At 44.0% G+C, this 16425-nt stretch overlaps 1 protein-coding gene across 3 annotated transcripts in view; it reads right to left on the bottom strand.

Moving 5' to 3' along the window:
* ABHD2 (abhydrolase domain containing 2, acylglycerol lipase) overlaps positions 1-16425 on the bottom strand; it is a 189109-nt gene that overhangs the window by 85048 nt on the left and 87636 nt on the right. For all 3 annotated transcript variants that reach the window (XM_033920668.1, XM_033920667.1, XM_033920666.1), the window contains exon 3: positions 2713-2888. In XM_033920668.1, the coding sequence (XP_033776559.1) occupies positions 2713-2888 (176 nt within the window). The remainder of the gene's footprint in view (positions 1-2712; positions 2889-16425) is intronic.

Genomic DNA, 16425 nt, shown 5'->3' with positions numbered 1-16425 from the left:
CCAAAAACAGGGACAATAAACCCCTAAACAAATTCCAACAGCCCTACCAAGAGAGATGGGTACAGATCACTCAACACCTGCTGGAGACTGAAAGAAGACTGAGGGAAATAGAGAAGGGAGGATAGTATATACTGTCCCAAAGTTTTGTTTTCAGTCTCCACCTGCTGGTCATGATTAGATATATACCCATTCGTAAAGTTAACCTCTACTGGTCTGGAGAGTGCTAAAGAATATTGTATTTTCTTCATAGTATTAATCCAAAATGATTTTATCAACACAAATTCTTCAAAGCAACTGCAAATTAAACATCAACCAAATCAAAACTTGTTATAAAAAACCAAAAACTATTTCTTCTTTTGATGATTTAATGGCTAATGCAATAAAAGTATGCTAGGTTTTGTGCACACAATTTTCTATGTGCCTTAAGTAGAAAAAAAGTTTCCCACATAAGTCAATAACACACAACAACAAAAACACCACCGAGTTCCACAGAACAACAAAGGAAAGAAACAAAAACAAGAAAGTACTGTGGAATCAATGTTCCTGATGTAAAAGTTTATTAAAATGGTTCATAACAAATAAAAAGCTGATCCAAGTGATACAGGTGACGTAAAGATTAACACACAATTGTCCACAAACAAAATGCAGCATGAACCCAACACCATCTGAAAACACCACAGCCTTGTTTATACCTAAAAAATGTATCACAGTGTGTGATAACAGCTGGGAGCTTTGCCACCATGGCACCATCTGAAGCTGAGGAGTCTCACACGTTGGAAGTGTCAGTGATCCTTTCACTCCTGGGAGAAAGCGTGGTTCTCAAGAAAAGTCTACCTGCACTTTCTTGTGCAAGGACAGAACTCCCAACCACCACCTCAGCAGACCAAGCGGTCACAAAGTATAACTCAGTCTGCTCCAATAGTTACAACTAGAGAATGACACAGGGACAAATTTGTCTCCGTCCTCGAAGGAACTCAATTTCCCTGCTCTATCCCCACGAGTTTTGTCACTGTCCCTGTCCCATTCATGTAAGCTCTGCCTTAACTGCACAAGCCTTGAACACTTATGATTTTAAATTGTTTGAGACTTGTGTAGATGAGGACAGAGCTTGCAGGAATAGGACCGGGACGGAAAAATGAGCACCTGCGGAGACGGGGAAAAATTTGTCCCTGTGTTAAAATTCAACCAATAGCAATAAAACACCTGAAAAGCATTTGTCTGTCTAGTATAAGCAGTGCTACTGCTCATTCTCCTCAGCTTAAGATGGTACTATTGTGGCAAAGCTCCCAGCTGTTATACACTGGGATACATTGTTATGTATAATCAAACTTGTGGCGTTTTCAATCCGGAAGCCTGAGGAAGGTGTTTTCAGACGAAACAAGGACCGTGTTGGGTCCATACCACATTTTGTTTGTGAACCATTGTGTGCTGATCTTTACGACATCTGTATCACTTGGATAAGCTTTTTATTTGTTATGAACCATTTTAATAAACTTTTACATAAAGGACACTGATTCCACACAAGTCAATTGCATGCAAGGCCTTGGGTAGAGAGCACATGTGAATCCATACTAATGAAGATATTACTATGTTTCCCCCAAAATAAGACCTACCCCGAAAATAAGCCCTAGCATGATTTTCAGGGTAGGCCTTAATATAAGCATTCCACTTTGATGTGTGCACATACAATCCGATGAATGCCAACACAATTATGTTGTGCACAGACAAGTAGTCAGGTTTTAACATCAGGGGATCTTTTGTAAAATAGGTGCCGGTGTAAGGCTGAAGGGCCGATCCAAATAGACACAATTTCATTTCAAATCTGTTTGAGGAAGCAGCCGTTTCTCTTGCCCCCCCAAGCTAAACCTCTGGTTGTGCTTAAGACATAACTGCCACTTGCACAGACCCATGTGCACAAGCATCCTGTGTGCCCTCCCAAATTAGTGCAAAATTTTTGCACTGCTTTTTTGCATGTTGGTGTTTGCTCAAGCAAGTTCAATCAGAGTTAGAAGAGGACTTTTTAAGTACAGGGATTGTTTTGAGGATTTTTGGGACCCATATTGCACAAAGGGATGGGACAGAAGGGTGGGGGTGACCGAGTATGTGTTTGGGTTAATTACTGAGGGGTAATGGGGGAATTGGAATGTTTGTGGTCATTTTTGCTTGTAATTAGAATGGTCTCATTTATTCAGCTTATTTAATACGTAAAGGGACTGTGTTGAGACGGTATGTGTTAAAATACTTGATTATTTTTATTTTTGGTTGGATTTTACTTTAGAATATTTAGCTTTTTAACAAGTAAATATATTTTAAATAAGCTAGCTGTATAGCACAAACACAAGCATTTACATAGCTAGGTCTGTCTGTTAGGCTACGCAGGCAACCAAAGAGGCTGAATGTTGTAGACTGTGCAGGTTTCTAGGTTTAAGGATGAAAAGTTAATGTACTGAAGGAAGCTAAGTGGGAAGTGTGACTGCTCTTCTGTCCAGGATGGACATAGCCCATTCTGTCTGGGTAGAAATCTTACAGGTGGTAATACACTATGGGGCTCTTTTACTAAAGTTAGCATGTGCTAAAATTTAATAAAAGGGCCTCTACGGCTGACAGTGGGGGACAGAATAACTGGGAAAGCTGGATGATCTTTTCTACAATCATTTATTGTATTAGTCTTTGCAATCTCTGAAATGCCTGGAGGTCCCTCTGCCAACTAACCTCCAATGCAGTGCTCTGCAAGTGGTTCGAAGAGGTCATATGTTGCTGTAGCTCCATCTGGCATTGGGAGGAATTTGCGTAACCCGTAAGGATGTGGGGAGCTCACTCTCCCCATTTTCCCATAAAGTGCCGTTTGGATATGTCCACTTTTTCCCCATATCAGGGGTGGAATGTACCTATAAAGAGGAAAAAATATTCAATTTTCAGCTTCCATCAAAACCAAAGTATATTAGCCTTCTTAGACAATGTATTCAAGCCATAAATAAAAAAAGTTTGAGTTTCCATAGATGCCTGGAAGACAAATAACCATTGGGAACTAGATAAACTGTGAACAGTTTTATTATATTATAGCCCCCAGGCTGAAGTGACCTACCTGCTTTAGCCTTTCTTCAGAGAAGTTGTCCCATCCCTTTTGTCACCTTTCTATATCTTTGAGATACAGCAACCAGAACTGCACAGTATGGCCATGCCATAGAGCGATACAAGGGCATAATAACATTTTCATCTTTGTTTTCCATTCCTTTCCTGATAATTCCTTACATTCTATTTGATTTCTTAGCCCTTGTCGCACTTTAAGCTGACTATTTCAACGTATCCTCAACAATGACACCTAGATCCTTTTCCTGGGCAGTGACTCGTAACACAGAACCCAGCATCACGTAGTTATAGTTCGGGTTCCTCTTTCCCACATGCATCGCTTTGCACTTGCTCACATTAAATGTCATCTGCCATTTTGACACCCCGTCTCCCAGTTCCACTGCAGTAATGGATGCAGCTCCTTAAAAAGCACTTTAATAGCAAGCGGCTGTAACACAAGTGGAAAGGAGATTTTTGCCAGTGACGTTATTTAACCCTCTAAAGTTTAAAAGAGGGACTCCCCAAAGGGGTCTGAGGCTTTTCCTCCTTGAACAATTATTTCTGTGTTGCCTCTGTTGATTCCACCATTTAAATCCAGCTAATTTTTTGAGTGGTTTAATTTTTCAGCTGGCAAAGGATTTTTGGTTTTGATTACAGAACCCCACTATTTACCCTTCTCCACTGAGAATATTGGCCATTTAAATCTACTCTGTTTCCTGTCTTTCAACCAGTTCTTAACCCATAATAGAAAATTACCTTCTATCCCATGACTTTCTAATTTCCTCGGAAGTCTTTCATGAGGTACTTTGTCAAATGCCTTTTGAAAATCCAAATACACAATATCATCCATGTTGGTTCTCTCTCATTAATCTATATGTTATATCATTTTGTTCTTTAAAATAGTATCTAAAATTTTGACTGGCACTGACATCAGACTTGCCGGTTTATAATTTCCCAGATCACCTCTGGAACCTTTTACTAAGCTGCAGCAGAGTGAATGTTTCCAGGTCATCGAAGGCAGTGTGCTTAAGATGTCCAAAAATTGTAATCTATAGCATGGGAAAGGCAGAGAGGTTTCCTGCTGGGGGGTGGAAGGGAGGTGGGGTACCATATTGGCAGCTTGTTTGCATCTTCTCCATGGCAACCCTTGTGAGTTTGCCGCCGCACACATAGTTTGAGAAACATTGGTTTAGGACTTATTGTTGGTGACTAGACCATTTGCATACTGCTGACAAACCTTCACAAGGCACTGCACCAGTGGTGTAGCGAGGGTGAGTGGTGCCCAGGGCAGCAGCACCCCTCCCCCATCATCTTCTCCTCGCCCCCCCCTGCAGCGCACCCCCCTTCCCTTCCCCCACACCTTGTTAATTTTCCAGGCGGAAGCAACATAACAAACTTGCTGCCTGAGTCATGTCGGTTATCCCTCTGACATCATTTCCTAGGTGCAAGGTAATGTCAGAGAGGTAATGTCAGAGAGAGGCGACACTGACGAGGTCAGCAAGTTTGTAATGCTGCTCGTGCAGGGAAAGTTAAAGAGGGAGAGGGAAAGGAAGGGGTGCGTCATGGGGGGGAGGGGGGTTGGGAAGGAGGACGGGTGCCAGCGCCCCTACCAAGATCATACCCAGGGTGGACTACGCTACTGCACTGCACATCCAGTCCCTGTTACCTCAACACAAAGTCTTACCTTGCTACTTACTACTACTATTAATTATTTCTACAGTGCTGTACATAGTGAAACTATAAAAATACTAGGAGTCACCCTAGATACCCACCTGATCTTGATCGAACACACAAATTCGGTGACCAAAAAATGCTTCCCCACACTTTGGAAATTAAAAACCATCAAAAAATATTTCGACCCTCCATCTTTTAGACTACTGGTACAGTCACTGATCCTATCCACCTTAGACTACTGCAATATCATCTATGTGGGTACACCCAAAAAAAGCCTTGAGAAAATTAAGGATAGTGCAAAACACAGCCATCTGACTAATATTCGGACTAAAGAAAAGTGACCACATTAGCCCCTACTACAAATTGTTGCACTGGTTGCCAATCGAGGCACAGATTTTATTCAAGTTTTCCTGCTTCTGCTATAAACTGGTGTGGGGAATGGCCCCAATCTACCTATTACCTCACTTCGAACTTTACACCCCCATAAGGACAACCAGAAATCGCAACCTCTTTGCCTACCCAAAGGTCATAGGTTGCAAATTCCTGGATAGAACTTTCAAGTTTCAAGCTGGCAGACAGCAAACCTGGTTAGGCAACTTCACTGACAAAGCCAGGCAGACCTATGGTGCCTTTTGGAAAGAAATCAAGACTGCCCTATTCAATAGATTTATTTCCCAGCCAAAACCCCCCCATCCTAATACTTCTCTCTTTATGCTGATACTACGCTTCTTAACAAATGTATTCTGTTTTTCTCTTGATTAGTGTCTTCCTCACCATCTATATTCTGTAATTCGCTGACCATCCAGCCCCTTTGATGTAAAATGTTCAAGTTTATACTGTAACCTATTTGTAACCTGTAAACACTGATTACTCAGTGACTTCCTACCTGTTCTCACATTGTAATTCGCTGACTGTACAGCTCTCTTTCACTGTAAACCGCCTAGAAGTCGCAAGATTATGGCAGTATAGAAAAAATAAAGTTATTATTATATTATTATTATAGTCATGAAAGAGACAGTCCCTGCTCGAATGAGCTCACAATCTAATCAAGATAGACAAACAGGATGCCAGGGTAGGGGTTACAGTTAGTGGGATATGCTTAAATTGCTGGCTAGGGTGATAAGCAGAGGGAGGGGGTTACACGTTGAAGGCAATCTTGAAAAGGTACAAATGTTCATTCCAATCAATTCTTCTGCAATCTACACATAGTACAAATTTACCTGTGTAAATGCCAGCTTTCTGAACTGAAATAGGTTTTCTAAAATAAAGGCCTTAAGGTGTTATCACACCATGGATAGGCTGGAGTAACGGCAACTTCAGCATTTGGAACCTAGGACAATACAGTCTGTAACCCAGAAATATCAAAGAAGAGACATGTTAATTTTATCATGTATTTTTAATGGACATAACTAATGGGCAGACTGGATGGACTGTTCAGGTCTTTATCTGCCCTCATTTACTATGCTACTATATAAGTTTCGGTCCTTGCTCACATTATAGAGCATGTGTTCTGCAACCTCTCTATTTTTCATTGCATGACTGTTTTATGATTTTCCATACATTTAATCATAAAAAAGATGCCGAAGCCCTTCCTCCATCTTATATCTAACTTGATCCTAGCCTAGAACTGTTGTGTGAATCAATTTACTAATCCTATACTATATTGCATCTAAGCCTGCCTGACCATCACCCTAGTAAGTTCAAATCAGATTACAACTAATGCAAATAAATATCCCCCCCCCTCCCGAAAGTTATTATTCTACAACTCCATTATTGAGATGGCTTGGGAAAATCCACTCTTATTCCTAGGATAAGCAGCATAAAATCTATTTTACTCCTTGGGATTGGGATCTAGCTGGGTACTTGGGACTTGGGTTGGCCACTGTTGCAAACAGGATACTGGGCTTCATGGACTTTCGGTCCCAGTATGGCAATTCTTATGTTTTTATGAGACACATGGGGAAACCACTGCTTGCCCTGGGACTGGTAACATGGCATGTTTTATTTAATTTATTTAGTTAGTTTTATATCCGGTCCTCCCAGAAAGCATTAAACAGGCAGGAAGGAGTACGGTTACACACTGGGGAAATAATAGGACATATTAGGGTAACAATTCGGGGGCAAGGCGATACAACAGAAAAAGATCAAAATATCAGGTGGCTTAGTCCGTCAACTGTCTGTGCCATAGCTTATGGGCTGTAGTGTCATAAATGGGCTAATGTGGATAAGAGTGTGCTTGTTTCCTTAGTCCACATCAGCAGGTAGGAGGGCTGTAGTTAATCTGTTGGTGGCATCTCTAGACAGAAGTATTTAGTAACAAATAGTTAGGCTCTGGAACACGTTTCTGGAGAATGTGGTACCAGTGGTTAGCTATGATACTTATTCAATAGTTACTGCAGTAAAGCAAGTACATAGCAACAAGTATAAGAAAAAAAAGTGTTTTAAATGTGATGAGAATTCAGTGTGGGGGGGGGGGGAAGGGGGTAGTCCACAGGCAAAGGGTCACTTTGTCTTTGCTGTGGCAAGCTTCACAAGTAGGCATTTCCTTTAAGAAGTTGTACATGCGTATACTTGTTGATTTGGGGTGTTCTTTCTTCTCTGTTTAACTTAGTTTCACAACTGTCCTCTGCGAGTTGGTCTTTTTGTTTAGTATTTTTTCAGTTTGCAACTGTAGAAGAGGAAGTGAGCGGGAATGTAATGTAATTTATTTCTTATATACCGCTACATCCGTTAGGTTCTAAGCGGTTTACAGAAAATATACATTAAGATTAGAAATAAGAAAGGTACTTAAAAAATTCCCTCAGTATCTGTGTGCAAGAGTGTTAACATGGAACACAACAAGAATGCTGTTTAAATGAGAATGATGCCTTCATTTATCTCTGGTTTTTCCCTCTATGATAATACAGTCCAGGGAAAAATGATCCCAGTAAAGAGAGTTTTCCTCTAACTAGACTGCTACGTGTTAACTTAATGATATTAAGAAAGGAACAATATTGTTTAGTCAAAAGCCAAACTAGAGCCTGGATGCTGATAACTGAAGATTCCCACAGAGAGAGCACAAAAACTCTGTGGAAAATGTTAATATTTTCACAGACCAGGATGCAAGAGCTAGAGGCCAGCAACTGAGATGGATGGCAAGCAGGGGATTAAAAACAAACTCCTATTCATTTAGTATTATAAACAAAGGAAGAAGCTGCATTACTTGTTAAACAAAAGAGACAAACAAAAACTAAAGGACATAGGTGGAGATAAAGACTAGGCCTGAGCCAGTAGTGGGTTCCATATTCCTCTGTAGCTGCAATAGGGAAAACAAAGTAAGGCTGAACAAAGTACCTTGCAAAGTAAGTCTGGGTTCATGACCCAGCAGTTCTGGACTTAATTCTAAATGGACTACGAGGACCAGCACAAGGCGTAGAAGTAGAGGGGAACGCTGGGAACCAGTGATCATAATATGATCTGCTTCGACCTGGACATGGGGACGAAACATCGGTCCAGAATGATGGCCATGGTGCTGAACTTCTGAAAAGGGAATTACAAAGGGATGAGACTCATGGTGGGGAAGAAAATCAAGAAGAGGATAAGCACTGTAAAGACGCTAGAGCAAGCATGGTCCCTTTTTAAGGACACAGTCACCGAGGCACAAAATCTATATATACCGCGCATCAACAAGGGATCCAAGAGGAAAAAGAACAAGGAACCGACATGGCTCACTGTAGCGGTGAAGGAAGCGATCAGGGACAAGAAGACTTTGTTTAAGGAATGGAAAAGGCCAAAAACGGACAAAAACTGGAAAAAGCACAAACAGCATCAAAGCAGGTGCTATAAGGCGGTAAAAGGGGCCAAAAGAGACTACGAGGAAAAAATAGCCAAGGAGGCGAAAAACTTCAAGCCGTTCTTGACCCACAAAGGAAGCGGTGAGGGCCGTTGGATGACCGAGGAATGAAGGGAGTGCTAAAGGATGACAAAGCAATCGCTGACAAACTGAACACATTTTTTGCGTCTGTGTTTACTGAAAAGGATATACGCAACATATCGGAAGCCGACAGGCTATACGCTTGAATCGAAGACGGGAAACTGACAGGGTTGACGGTCAGTCTAGAAGAGGTATGCCAGCAGATTGACAGGCTTAAAAATGATAAATCCTCAGGACCCATCCGAGGGTAATCAAGGAACTGAAAGGGACTATAGCTGAACTGCTTCAACTGATAGCCAATCTGTTGATCAAATCGGGAAGGGATCCAGACAACTGGAAGGTGGCGAATGTTATACTGATCTTCAAGAAAGGTTCGAGGAGTGATCCTGGAAACTACAGACCGGTGAGTCTGACCTCGGTAGCGGGAAAGGTGGTAGAGGCACTGATAAAGGACCGTATCATTGAGCACCTTGACAGACATGATCTGATGAGGACCAGCCAGAGGAAGATCTTGCTTGACGAACTTGCTGCACTTCTTCGAGGGTGTAAACAGACAGATAGACAAGGGTAACCCAGTTGACATTGTATATCTGGTATTTCAGAAGGTTTTCGACAAGGTTCCGCATGAACAACTACTTCGAAAAATTGCAAGCCATGGAATCGAGGGTGAAAATGGGAGCCCGAGACCCCTGTGTCGATGGATGGAATGTAACACGGGGCGGGTAGAGCCCTCGTGTCGCCCATCAGCGGGGGGGGAGGGGGAGGGGGGTTAAAGGGAGAGGATAGAAAGAGGGGAAGGGGATTTGACAGTGAGCCTGTCAGTAAAGGAAATTTAAAATGATTGGCTGTGGGCGCAAGGGCTTAAAGAAGGGACCCTGGAGGACTTTGCTCCTTCCAAGGTCCTCCAGGGCAGCGTTTCCTACCCGCCCGCCCTTGTTTTTAGGGATAGGAGTGGGTAGCTTGGGGTGTGAATCTCCCGAGCTACTGATCATGGGGCTCATCAGGTGATGAGCGTTGGGACGGCAGGGAGCCATGCCCAGTGGGTCAGGTGACACGGAAAATGGGGCATGAGGGACATGCCACCCCTCTGACTCTTGCTGTGGTGTCGGGGTCGAGGGAATAAAACTCATTCATTGGGTAGCTCGGGAGGAGCTCTTAATATAATGTTAAAGTTTATGAAGTTGAAATATGTTATGTTTATGGTTAATAAACTGAGCTGCGGCTAAATTTTACCAACCAGAAGGCTGTTGTGTATTTATGGTAAAGCAAAAGTGAGGGTTGGAATATTTAGGCAGACAGCAGGGCCTATCCAGATCCCGCTGTTATACTCACGTGGATTAAAAATTGACTGGTGGATAGGAAACAAGAGAGTGGGAGTAAATGGACAATACTCGGACTGGAAAAGCGTCACCAGTGGAGTGCCGCAGGATTCGGTGCTTGGATCCGTGCTCTTCAACATATTTATAAACGATCTGGAAATTGGTATGACCAGTGAAGTGATTAAATTTGCGGACGATAAGAAGTTATTCAGAGTAGTAAAGACGCAGGAGGATTGTGAATATCTGCAATGCGACATAAACACATTTGAGAAATGGGCCGCGACTTGGCAGATGAGGTTCAACATGGATAAGTGTAAGGTGATGCATGTCGGTAACAAAAATCTTATACACGAATACAGGATGTCCAGGGTGGTACTTGGAGAGACCCCCCCAGGAAAAAGACTTGGGAGTACTGGTCAACAAGTCGATGAAGCCGTCCGTGCAATGTGCGGTGGCGGCAAAAAGGGCAAACAGAATGCTAGGAATGATTAAGAAGGGGATCACGAACAAATCGGAGAAGGTTATCATGCCACTGTACCAGGCCATAGTACGCCCTCACCTGGAATACTGCGTCCAGCACTGGTCGCTGTACATGAAGGACACAGTACTACTCGAAAGGATCCAGAGAAGAGCGACTAAAATGGTAAAGGGGCTGGAGGAGTTGCCGTACAGTGAGAGATTAGAGAAACTGGGCCTCTTCTCCCTTGAAAAGAGGAGACAGAGGGGACATGATAGAAACATTCAAGATACTGAATGGAATAGACTTAGTAGATAAAGACAGGTTTGTTCACCATCTACAAGGTAGGGAGAATAAGAAGTCACTTTCTAAAGTTAAAAGTGGACAGATTCCGTACAAACATAAGGAAGTTCTTCTTCATCAAGAGAGTGGTGGACAACTGGAACGCTCTTCCAGAGGCTGTTTTAGGGGAAAACACCCTCCAGGGATTTAAGACAAAGTTGGACGGGTTCCTGTTGAACCAGAACATATGCAGGTAGGGCTGGTCTCAGGGCACTTGCCTTTGACCTGGGGGGCAACTGTGGGAGCGAACTGCTGGGCACGATGGACCACTGGTCTGACCCAGCAGCGGCAAATTCTTATGTTCTTAAGTAGGGAAATGTATCGGTAATAAACTGTGCAATCACAAATTAACTGTTCTTTAGCGGCATGCATTTCTGTGTATTTGCTTGCTCCTTTCATACCTAGCTTGCACCCCATTGCTACTCCAAATACTTCAGTCTAGAGATGCCACCGACAGACCATCTGAGCCAGTCCCTTAAAGCTGCATGGGTTAGAAGGCTAAAGGCATTGGAATCAATGCCAGCCTATGAGCCCTGCATCTTTACAGGGGTTGATTTGAGTGAAAGGCACACTGCCCTTCGGCAAGGCCTGTTAGAACTTGAGGCTTTCAAAGTTTTCCTACTGACATTTGGCAGGCAACTTATTCGCCTTTTAAAAGATTTGGAATGCACAGGTTGGATAGAAGCACGTTGACATATTTCTGTTCAGCAGTTTGACAGACTAACTCTTTTGTACCTTTTAATTAAGGATATATGCATTAATTCTGCAGAAGGAATACATCAAAGGACCTCAAGCACACAAGGCGTGAATTATCAGCCAGCTGTGCCAAAATAAATAAATAAATAAAATTTCAATATCTTTTGTGACTTACATGTGTAGAGCTGCTGCCTCAGCACCCTGAGGCATTGGGATCGATCCCAGGGCTGCTCCTTGTGACCTTGTAATCCTCCATTGGCCCAGGTACAAAGTAAGTACCTGTATATATGTAAACTGCTCTGAATGTATAACCACAAAAAGGTGGTATACAAGTTCCATCCCACTTCCCCTTACAGCTTGCACATGAAACCACTCCCTCTGCCTGGGTATCATTTTCTGTCTGCACACAGACAGAAGCTGTACCCTGAGCAGCAGCTTTGGTGACACCATGTTTCCCAGCCATACTGTGGTTGCAGAAGTACTTACACATGGAAAAAAAAAAGAAAGAACAGAAAAATCCTACCAAAGCAATGCCTTGGTTCCTGGTTGGCTGAAGAGCCAAAAAGCTCTGCCTTGGGGTAGGCGGGAGGAAATTAACCTCAAGGGTCACCTGTGGAGTCTGATCTCTAAGTCCTCAGAGTACAGTTTCAAACCAGCCAGAGGTCTCTACTCAAGGAGCACTTTTCTAGATAGATATCTGCCTATAGTCTATCTTTGGCCTTTATAAGAACATAAGAAATGCCCCTGTCGGGTCAGACCGGAGGTCCATCGTGCCCAGCAGTCCGCTCACGCGTCGGCTCCTCAGGTCCAGGACCTGATATTGCTCATACCCTAAAACTGTCATATGCTTTTCGCTTATGTCCTGTAGAGTGACCTTCTATCTATACCCTGTAATACCCTTCGCTTCCAGGAAGTCATCCAGTCCCATTTTGAAACCCAGTATTGTACTCTGTCCTATTACCTCATTTGGAAGCGTGCTTTGGATCTAAAGCCTAATGTCAGTAAGAGTTAGAGTTAAGAGTTGAAGGTTTGGTGTATCGACTCCACAGCCTTTTAATTTTTTCAGCTTATAGCTCATATGATTTTGATATGTAGAAAAAGTGTCCTTAAAAATATAAAATGCTTGTTTGTTTCAAATTTGTGGAATATTCCACATATTGCAAAAATGTGCACTGTGACTATGGCAAATTATAACCCATTAACTATTATGTATGTTAACCTGTAACCCGTTCTGAGCTTGTTGAGGAGAACAGGATAGAAAATGAAATAAATAAATACAATAGCAGGCTGAAACTATTGCAACACTAACATTAAGCACTTCCTGTTGCCATAGCAAATGGTCTCCCACAGACCCAGAGGAAAGGTCTACACAGTACCACCGGAGGCCTTCACTATTCCAAGAGGACTTGACTTTGCACCACTGATATCCTTTGCTAGAAAGCTGGGCCGCTGGGAGTCAATTAGCAAATGCATATTTGCATGTATACAGGGTAAGCGAATTCTCTCAGTTGATCTATAAACTTCACAACTACAATCAATCAGGGACTATCAAAGGGCTAGATTCACAAAGCAAACTGTTTGTGTACCAATCAGTTTGCGACTCCTTTATGACCAAACTTCCCTCCAGCCTGATTCACTTACCTCCCTTGCGATCTGCTTCCAATACATGCATGCATTGTATTTAAAGTAGGCAGGGGAAACATATTTAAAGTAGGCAGGGACACGATTCATAGAAACATAGAAATAGACGGCAGATAAGGGCCACGGCCCATTTAGTCTGCCCACCCTAATGTCCCTCCCCTACCTTTGCCCTGTGAATAGATCCCATGTGCCGATCCCATTTGGCCTTAAAATCAGGCACGCTGCTGGTCTCAATCACCTGTAGTGGAAGACTATTCCAGCGATCAACCACTCTTTCAGTGAAAAAGAATTTCCTGGTGTCACCTCGTAGTTTCCCGCCCCTGATTTTCCACGGATGCCCTCTTGTTGTCATGGGACCCTTGAAAAAGAAGATATCTTCCTCCGCCTCGATGCGGCCCGTAAGATACTTGAACGTCTTGATCATGTCTCCCCTCTCTCTGCGCTCCTCAAGCAAGTATAGCTGTAATTTGTCAACTAGGCTGGCCGATCAACTGAAGAAGCGACTGCTGGGGAGCAGTCGAAAATGTCTTTCTGACTCTCCTGTTCTATTGAAGCCCTGCTCTCTGCCCTGTTAGCCCCGATCTCCTGCAGCCCTGATTTGGCTGCCCCGAAAGCCTCACGCTGCCCCGGTCTGCCTGCCCAAAGAGCTAGAAAAAGAGGTGGCTGCGGCCGGGTCGAGGCCGATTCTTAACCTGTCTCGGGAGGGAGGGGTCTATGCCTGCCTGACATGTCCTCTCTGCTCCCCCTGGCTCTTGCCGCCTTCCCTGCAGTGCGAGCCCGCGGGTTTAAAGTGGGGCTGCACACGGGCTTGCACTGCAAGGAAGGCGGCAAGAGCAGGGCTTGGAAGGGGAGAACAGGAGAGTCAGCGCGCGTAAAAAATTTTTTTTAAAAAAGTCGGGTCTAGACGCATGCGCTGGTCTGCACATGCGTTGGGATCGCAGACCTGCGATCCATGCCGGCAGATGGGGGCGTTCCTCCAATTGCCCCCATCTGCATATTTTTGTTTCCTGAATTTGTCAGACCTGCTCAGATCGGGCCCGATCAGGCAGGTTGGTGAATCTGGTCCAAAGTTACTTAACAGAGAGTTTCCAGGTACTTGTTATCAGCAGGGATGGTTTTAGACATTCTGGGGCCCAGGGCAGAAATTAAGGAGGGAGCCCCTGATCCCTTCTCCTCTCTTCACCCTACCCCTAATATCCCTACCTCCCATTGATACCACACACAAAACAACTTGAAATGACTTCTATACACACAAAACACAGATCGACCTTTACCAAATACAAAACAAGAGACCACAAATAGAAATTGAATTTGGAACCCCCAAGAAATTAAACTCAGTATTACAATACTGGAGGTATAAAAACAGGTATGCACTTTCTTTCTGTACTGAAAGGCCCAAGTCCACCAAAATTTAGCCACCTCCCTTGCTCTTGATGGTGGAGATATCAAAACTCTGCCAGTTGAAAACCACCTCCTAAAGTCTGGCAGTCAGAAGTCTCCCAAGCTCTGCAGCTAGCAGCAATGTCTCTGAGCTGCCATCAGCTGCAGAGCTGGAAGAGTTCTGGCTGCTGGACTGGAAAAAAAGATTTTCAGCTGACAGGGCTTTGGGAAACCCACCAACTTAGGTACAGGTAGTCCCCAAGTTACAGATGCCTGACTTGTATGACTTGTACTTAAGAACGTGGTTGTAGCGTCATTTGATTTCATTGAGCAGTATTTCCAGTGGCATAGACTCCTATACTTCTCCTGTAGCAGATTCAAAAATGATGCATTGCCACATTAAGAACAGTATGTGGTTGTACATGCTGTACCTTAGAGGGAACACTGGGGGACAGTTGGCCCTTTTGTCATCTGGGAGCAAAGGTAAGCACAAGAATCTGAAAATCTACAAATCTGACTTAAGAACAGCTTTAAAAACGTAGCTCATTCTTAACCCAGGGACTGCCTGTATTTATATTTTGCATTTGGGAAGGAGGCATGGTAAGAAGAAAATTTAGTGCCCACCCACTTTGGGTTCAGGGCCAATGCCCATCCTCACTCCCCCATGAGTTGTCTGGTAAGCCATTGGACACAACACAAAAATCTGTGATGCACATATCCCAAAGCTAACATATTCCACCAGTGGCATACCTAGCTTATATGACACCCAGGGACGATCATTTTTTAACATTCCCTCCTCTCTATAAAGAGCAGGATTTTTGGTAATAATCCACAAGTCGCACATGAGTGTACCTAGGAAAAGACAGCATCTTACACACTGCAGCGAGCACTAGAATAGTGTTCTTTAACCACCGGTCCATGGACCAGTGCCGGTCCACAGGGCCAGCACGTGCATCAGGCCCAAAACAGTGTTCTTCAACCGCCGGTCCACGGTGCGATCGATGCGGCGTTATCTTCGAGCCAGCTCCCTCTTCCTAACTGATTCAGTGCACAAAGCCACGGGCAGTGGCTCCTACGGGCATCCTGCGCCTGAACCGGAAGCCTTCTCTCTGACGTTGCAACGTCAGAGGGAAGGTTTCCAGATGAGGCACGGGACGTGCAAGGTGCAATTAGTACTATTATGGGGGTGGGGTCTGGGGTGCAGATTGGGTAGAGATGGGCGGGGTCTGGCCCACGACTTAGCCCCGTGTTCTTCAACCGCCGGTCCATGGACCGATGCCAGTCCACAGAATAATTCTTTTATTTCTGCCGGTCCATAGGTGTAAAAAGGTTGAAAAACACTGCACTAGAACATCAATATGCCCAATGTAAAACAATGTAAACCAAATTTTCCTGTTCAACAGCGTGATCTGAGCTCTTTCCAACTACCGTATTTTTCGCTCCATAAGCCGCACTTTGAAATGTAAATGCATCTTATGAAGCGAAGATACAAATTAAGCCCGCTGCTGCCATTGTACCTGGTGGTCCAGTGTATTTCCGAGCCAGCAGCACACAGGCCAGAAGCGCAGGGATCGGGAGCAAGCCCTCTGTGCTCCCGCCTGGGCTCCCGCTGATCTCCGAATGGCTGCAGTCAGCTCTTGCAGGATTAGCGAGAACTGACTACAGCATTCGAAGATAGGCATGGATCCAAGCAGGAGCACGGAGGGCTTGCTCCTGATCTCTGCACTTCTGGCCTGTGCACCTGCTGGCTGGGAAAAATGAGAGCCGTCTAAGAAGGGAGGAATTTAAAAAGGTACCAAAGGGATATGATTAAATGTACCAGGGGGGGAATGATTAAAAAAAGTACTGGGGTGATACGTGGGGGGATGATTTAAGGTACTGGGGGGCACGTGGTTGTATGGTGGGATGATTTAAGGTACTGGGGGGCACGTGGT

Source organism: Geotrypetes seraphini, chromosome 14 (assembly GCF_902459505.1).
Source record: "Geotrypetes seraphini chromosome 14, aGeoSer1.1, whole genome shotgun sequence".
NCBI lineage: Eukaryota > Metazoa > Chordata > Amphibia > Gymnophiona > Dermophiidae > Geotrypetes > Geotrypetes seraphini.
The sequence above is the reverse complement of the archived record's forward strand: the minus strand, read 5'-3'. Positions and strand labels throughout refer to the sequence as shown.